At 41.0% G+C, this 7,180-nt stretch overlaps 1 protein-coding gene across 1 annotated transcript; it reads right to left on the bottom strand.

The window, feature by feature from the left end:
* Positions 1 to 206: 206 nt before the first annotated feature.
* On the bottom strand, positions 207 to 7,180 carry ISCA1 (iron-sulfur cluster assembly 1). The gene is made up of 4 exons (XM_027635035.1): positions 7,032 to 7,180; positions 4,889 to 4,942; positions 3,069 to 3,174; positions 207 to 2,615 (listed from the first exon to the last, which is right to left on the bottom strand). Exons 1-4 carry the CDS (start codon positions 7,110 to 7,112, stop codon positions 2,467 to 2,469), a joined length of 390 nt encoding a protein of 129 aa, XP_027490836.1. The 5' UTR covers positions 7,113 to 7,180; the 3' UTR covers positions 207 to 2,466.

Genomic DNA, 7,180 nt, shown 5'->3' on the forward strand with positions numbered 1-7,180 from the left:
CACATACGTAGTTAACTAATTTTTTTCCCCCATATGTTTCTATGCTCTTTCAATGTTGGAATATAATAGTATCTGGAAATGTTTAATATTTTTGAGAAATATTAACTCAGGTAACAATAGTATTGCATCTACTTTGTAATCCCAGCACACAAACCTGTTCTCTCCCCATGCTTTAGTACTTTAAAAAATTGTTCAAGATAGGAATATTTCATGGTTATCAACAGGCAATATTTATTATTATAACTGTGGACTCTACACATATAGTTGCATAAAATTATAATAGATCAATCAACAAAATCATGTTCATATGCAACTGTAAATAGCACTTTAGCAGAAGTTTAACATGTTGTGCATTAGTTGTCTTAGTAAGGTGACAACATAGATTTATTTCATGGGAATACAACAGTGCAAACTTTCACTCAGCGCATACACACAAACACATGAAAAGGATTGCTATACATGCCACAGGTTTAAAATAAACCTCAAATCGATCCCTCCCACACCAAAACAAGTTAAATGAGTAAGTACCAGCACTCTTAGCAACCACCAGTGTTACCACATTTGAAATCTTATTTGAAGAAATGTCCTTTGATTGGAGTTTTAGGTGTAATGCAGCTATGTTATGTTTTTGTTTGGCAAGATTGAAAGACTTACAGCACTACAGAAGCACTTAGCCAGTATATTACCAGTGATGTCTGAATTACTACATAAAGTAACTGTGTAGAATACTTGACTATTGAAGGAAACAGTGTTTTTATTTCAAAAAGTGACATACAACCAAAATTCAAGTACTTAGTGTTAGACTATGGGTAATTCTGACTTTCTGTTCCTGTGCACTACATAAAGCAGATGAAGCATCATTTCATTTTTCAATTTTTATTCTTCCCTCTGGCCTGGGGAAAGTATAGAGGGAAGAACCAAACTATAGCTGCAATTCTACATCTACAGCAGTTGGTGACAGGCATATGGGCACAACTGTCCAGATCAAGATGACCTCCAGATTGTCAACATGCAGCCTTAATACTCTCAGTTCACTCCCATCTCAAGACCTTCTTGTTCTTGACTGCAAGAGCCCTGTTGCCCCCTACTTTTTATTTGCATCCATTTCACCACCTGTTCCAATCAGTTGCCCAGGCAGCTGCACAAGTGAGCATCTTAGCTGCACAATGTCATCTTTGGATAATCAGGACATAAATGGGCAGAACAGTTCCTCTCTCATAACAGGTTTTGCGAACATCTGGAGAGATATTTACACTTCCACCTCAGCACCAGTGAAAAAGTGCTGAAGACCATATAAGCTCGAAAAACACTTGTTTAAAAAAACCAAATTCTGATTCAGTACATTTAAATTCCAAAGAAAAAAATGGCCTCTTGTACTATTTTAATTACTGTCTAGATTAAAACTATTATGAACTACTAATTTTTTAAAAATTATAAACACATTTTCTCCTGTTACCAAGTTAACCTCAAGACAGGAGTTAAACAGAAGTTACCATAAGCTTTGGTGAAAAAATCCTATACCTAGAGAGTTACAAAGAAGAGTTCAGACCGTAACAAAATTAGTAGCAGGCATGACTACAAAAGAAAAAAAAAAGTAGTGAGAAATCTAAAATTTGTCTCTCAAAAAAAGCATTTATAGCTTTTGGTGCACACAGAGAACACATCTTGTGAACATGGGGAATCAGAATGTGGAGGCTGTTTTACCAACTTTGCAATTTAATTGAGGAACAACAGACAACAGAAGTGTGAAAAACAAGGCCCACATGTATCGTGATTTAGTCCTCCAGTGCCTAAATATTTCTTGTTTTGAAAATGACCAAGTACAGCAGAGACTGTGCTTTCAACAAGGAAATGAAAAAAACTAAATTTAGGCTAGCCCTCTTCGAAGCATTTCTGCAAGCAGTGTAACCACTATATTAATACATGAACAACACTTCTATTTCCCTGAATTTAAGGGCAAATAAACCATCAGAAACGCACTTGTAAAAGGATGAAAGCATCAGAAAACTAGAAAGCAAGCAAGGACTGTGTGCCTGTATATATAAATTTCTATAAACACACACACAAATGGTTGGGTTTTTTTGTTAATTTGTTTGTTTGTTTTCTTCGAATCAAAGCAGAACACAGTGTATTCTTTCAAATGGGTTTTGGATGGGCAAGTATGAGTAAGATGGATAAAGAAAATGACAAAGGAAGATTTTATTTCCTTGGCAAGTGGAAGTACAGAGATGTTACTTGCAGCACTTACTGTTCTTACCTTTTAGATCCCAACTCATCACAAATTACAGGATAACTACATCAGTGGTGGAATTTACCACACAACTTACATTTTCAAAATTATTTATTTTTCTTAATAGTATCCCCACTTTACACAGGCTACGAACCTGAAGGAAACACATCTGCTTCTGAATGTCATAATAGTATGTGTTTTGGGCTGTTCAAAGTCAAAGAAGTAGTCCTGAGATTTCAGATGTTAAAGCTTTCTCCACAGCCACATGTTCCTTTGATGTTTGGATTATTGAAAACAAATTCACTGGACAGCTTATCTTCTACATAGTCCATTTCAGTTCCTAGAAGGGTCAGCTGTGCCTTCTTCTCAATAAACACTCTAACTCCTTGAAGATAACAGAAAAAAAGAGGAATTACATACAGCAAAACCGGCATTCACTTTGAAATTCTCTTTTGCCAGGTGATTAAAAAAAAGGAGCTAAATAAGAAGACTACCAGTATAACTTGGTTTCCCTGGTCTAATTTCATCACTGTTTTCACTCTACACAGAAGTTTGGCAACAGTCTAGAACCGTTACTTGTGTGTGGACATGCATGTCTGTATTGTGATGGGGGACAACAAATAATGATACTGAGGAAAATAAGCTGTAGAACCTGTGAATGAGTCTCAGCTTCAGTACACAATTCCCATGCATTACAGACAGTAAACCATTTCATACCCTTCTTAAAGTCTGTGAATCCAACAAGATGACCCAAAACTTTGAAAAAACAAATGTTCTTCTCTCAGAATGATTGGTTTTTGCCCCCTCTCAATGTTTTTCTGCTGCACCAGAAACTCACCATCTTGAACTACTTCTTCATCAGAGTCTCCTTTTGATTTTGTATACTCTAATGTGTAAGAAAGTCCATTGCATCCCCTTGTACGAACACCCACTTTCACACCCACCTAAAAAAAGAAAAGACAACAAAAAGCCACCATGACATGCATGACTTCTCTTTTAAAACCTATTGTGGAACATCAAGTTAAAAAGTATGCAGAACAACAAAATGCTGACATTTATTTTTCTTCACTGCCTTAACAGAAAAGTGAATTACCTTAATGGATTAAGAGGTAACATGTTTTTCCTTTTACAGATTTGACTGCCAAGGTAAAAGAAAACATCAGATACTTGCTGCTGTGGATCAAGCCTTAAAGGATGTTAAAGTTTTGAAATAACACATTGTTGGCATCCTGGTAGGTACCGGGTCTCATAAAGACAGTCAAATTTCAAAGACAGTATTTTTGTGACTTTAAGTTGAAGATTACTGATGGTAACATAATTATAAAGCTGTGAGACCAGACAAGGGCAGTTAATAGATTTTCACAGAACTCTTGTAATGACGCCATCAGAAAATTTAATTCAAACCGCAGTTCTGAAAAAACTTTGATTTTGTCACTACCTTTATTGCCAGTTTCACCTAAAAAGCAATCCCTTCAAGTGTGTATATTTGCTTACTGTTTTAATTGACCTTAAAAGCTAACCTAGTCAATGTTTGTAACACGGCATTCAACAAGTCTGACAAAAAGAGCACATCTGTAAGGAAAGCGCTGAGAAAAGGTTTCAACGAAATCGAAAACTATCTGTGCACAACAATCTTTCAGAAGTATCTGTATCACCTTCCACACACCAGTGCTTCATAACTGAAGAGGCAAATTTTGTTATCTATCTCTGTAATCAATGTTATGATAAAAATGTATCAAAACATATCACCTGCCATCAAATGGGCTCTCAGACAAACTACATCTGATCCTTTCAGACTAAATACCTTTCTCTACAGGAACTGCTACCAGTAATGGGCTGGAAAATGTAAACACCATTCACAGCAAGGGAATGACTGACCATGCAACTTGTAGGCTCAAGGCCTCCTCAGGATGGTTTAAAACATTAGAACAAATAGTCTAATGAGTTGCAGATGTGCAGGGAGCAAAACAAACAATGGGCCTTGTAGGAAAAAGAAAAGAGAAATAATTCTTCTTGTAATAGTAATACTTACAGTAAAGAAAATCTAATGCTTTTTTTTTTACAATGGCTATAAAAAAAGACTCTGTGTGTCTTTTGCTGAAGAAGAAAAGATGACAAGCTCAATTAGTTATTTGGGGAAACACTGATTACATGAAAAATACATTGTCTGGCAGGTTTCCTAAGAATTAGATGTTTTCTAATGCATGAATATAACTTTATTGCATACTTCACAGTGAGAATTTCTAAAAGAACTTAAATTACTTCTTAATATCAACAGCTGAAGATCTCTTTCCCCTCCAGAAGTCACCACTGTGCCATACTAAAAGGCTTCATTAAAATGTAGCTCAAAAATATCTGAAGCTTAAAACTTCTTCAGTGTTTTTAATCTGAACAGTAACTGTGCAGTGAAATGTCATTACAGTTGGTTATTTCCTGCATTTCATTTAATTCCTGCATTTCATTTTATAACAAAATGAAGCTTGACAGAGAAACAATCTTATGCATTCCCCTCCAAAAAAAAGATGTCAGTATCGCTAATGAACACCTCTGTGTTTATTTCAAACTTCTAAGTTAGCCAGAAATCGTCTGCAATCATGAGCTGAGCTGTGCTAATACCTTAGCACAATGTACAGGCTGACTCTGTCTATCTATACTTACATGCTCAGGTTTATCTTTCAGAAGCTCTTTTATCTTCTGAACAGCAGATGGGGTCTGAAAGACAGAACCATACACATAAACTTGAAATTATTCTGTTTGTTTATTTGCTGTGTTTGGATGTATTAAAGTGTGCAGTGTACTGAATTTCACTGTAAAAAAATTTTATTCCAACTCCGTGTACTCAGATTTTCTTAGTTTACATTTGTCTTCTATCTGCAAAGTTCCCCTTCAGCATCAGCCACCTATCAGTATTGACTATTCTGTGTTCTACTTGAAACTGATGCCTGTTCTGAAGATACACACTCTGCTGTAAAACAGATGTTGAAACTAATCCATATAGAACACAGTAACTCTTCACTTGCCTCCTCACCCACCTCAAGTGCTTAAAAGTAGGGGGTTTGGTTGTTACAATCATAGAATAGTTTGGGTTGGAAGGGACCCTAAAGATCACCTCGTTCCAACCCACCTGCTGTGTGCAGGGAACCTTCCACTAGACCACGCCACTCAATGCCCCATTCAATGTGGTCTTGAACATTGCCAGGGATGGAGCATTCACAGCTTTGCTGGGCAATCTGTTCCAGTGCCTCAACACCTCACAAGGAAGAATTTCTTCCATAAATCTAACCTAAATTCCCCTCTTTCAGTCTGAACCCTCTATTCCTTGTCCTATCACTGCAGTTCCTGACAAAGAGTCCCTCTGTGGCTTCCCTGCAGGCCCCCTCTGGATACTGGAAGGCTGCCATGAGGTCTGCATGTAACCTTCTCTTCTTCAGGCAGAACAGCCCCAACTTTCTCGGCCTGTGTTGGTAGGGGAGGTGCTCCGCTCCCGTTATCAACTTCATGCCCTCCTCTGGACCTGCTCCAACAGTTCCATGTCTGTTTTGTGTTGGGGGCACTAGAGCTGAATGCAGTACTTCGGTGGGGTCTCACCAGAGCAGAGTAGAAGGGTAGAATCATCTCTTTCACCCTGCTGGCCACACTGCTTTTGATGAGCCCAGGATATGACTGACTTTCTGGTCTGCAAGTGCACATTGCTGGGTCATGTCCAGCTTCTCATCCACCAGCACCCGCGAAGCTTCTCAATTAGGCACAGGAGGGCTTATGGCCTACTTCTCTCTTCCCATTATCCTAGAGGGTGACTTTACAGCAGATAAAATTCACTGTTCATGCAAATCTAGTTGTTGCAGAAATTCAAGAATACAACACAAACATTAAAATTTCCATCACATGCCTACAAGTTTCTAAGACACTGAGAAAAGCAAAAGCATTAGTAAGATGAAGTAGTTCTTACACTGAGCCAGCTTAAACATTCAAAGCAAACCACTAGCCTTGCAGTAGAAAATTTTTTCTAATTACTGCTACCACTCTTCGTTTGTTACAGAACCACTACTGAAAAGGAACTACTTGCTCTGACAAACGACTGAACTGTGTGTGCACACAATCTGCCCCTGCTCCTGGAGGGAACTGACTGTACTCTCCTCTGCACTGACCCCTCTCGCGATCAATTAGGCTGGAAAAGACATCTGAGATCATCGAGTCCAACCCACGACCGAACACCAAGTTTTCAACACCAAGTGGCCTCCCCAGTACGGCCGCTAGTACAGAATGCACTTCCTTTATTATTAACAACAGGATATTAAAGCCTTCGTGGAAACAACCTATTCGTCAGCTTTGGTAGGTAATGCATTTCCTTTTATAAAAAAATTTAAATAAATGCATAAAATACACTTCCTGGGGTGCCTGTGCAACAAGGCCCCGTGCACGAAGGGCCGCTCTGGTGCCGCCCTGGGACTCTGCTGTTCCCCAGCCGGCGCGGGGGACCTTCTCTCAGCGGGATCAGCGAGGAGAAGCAGCCTCTGAACTCGAAGGGGGAAGGACAGCCCCCCCCGGCCGCTCGCAGCGCTCTCCTCCGAGCATCGCCCGCCACAGCCGCCCCGTGGAGGCTTCGGCCCCGCCGATCCCGGCCCGGCGCTGCCCGCCCAAGCAGCCCGGCGGGGCGGCCCGGCCCCGTCCTCGTCCCCACCCGCTGTCGCCAGGGGCGGCCGCGCTCCCCGGGCCGGGGGCGGGAGGCCGTGGCGCAGCTCCCGCACCCGTGAGGAGCCTCGGCCCCGGGCCCCCCCCGCTGCCCACCCGCGGCACTAACCAGGGTGAGAGCAGCGCGGGTCGCCTGGATCCTGCGCTTGCTGACGGCGCGCACCGTGGCGCGCACCACGGACGAGGCCATGGCCCGCCGCCCTCGGCCATGAGCAGCGCCGCCCGCCCGCACTGACGCCACCACGCACGGCACCGCCC

The sequence above is a fragment of the Corapipo altera genome, unplaced genomic scaffold (genome assembly GCF_003945725.1).
Source record: "Corapipo altera isolate COAL_440 unplaced genomic scaffold, ASM394572v1 61411, whole genome shotgun sequence".
NCBI lineage: Eukaryota > Metazoa > Chordata > Aves > Passeriformes > Pipridae > Corapipo > Corapipo altera.

Bases quoted from the DNA above. Each gene is read 5' to 3' on its own strand.
- ISCA1 (XM_027635035.1), bottom strand. From the start codon at position 7,112: ATGGCCTCGTCCGTGGTGCGCGCCACGGTGCGCGCCGTCAGCAAGCGC. The intron at 4,943-7,031 runs GTTAGTGCCGCG...TCTGTCTTTCAG, and splicing joins CCCGCGCTGCTCTCACCCTG to ACCCCATCTGCTGTTCAGAA. The intron at 2,616-3,068 runs GTGAGTTTCTGG...GTTATCTTCAAG, and splicing joins TGAAGAAGTAGTTCAAGATG to GAGTTAGAGTGTTTATTGAG.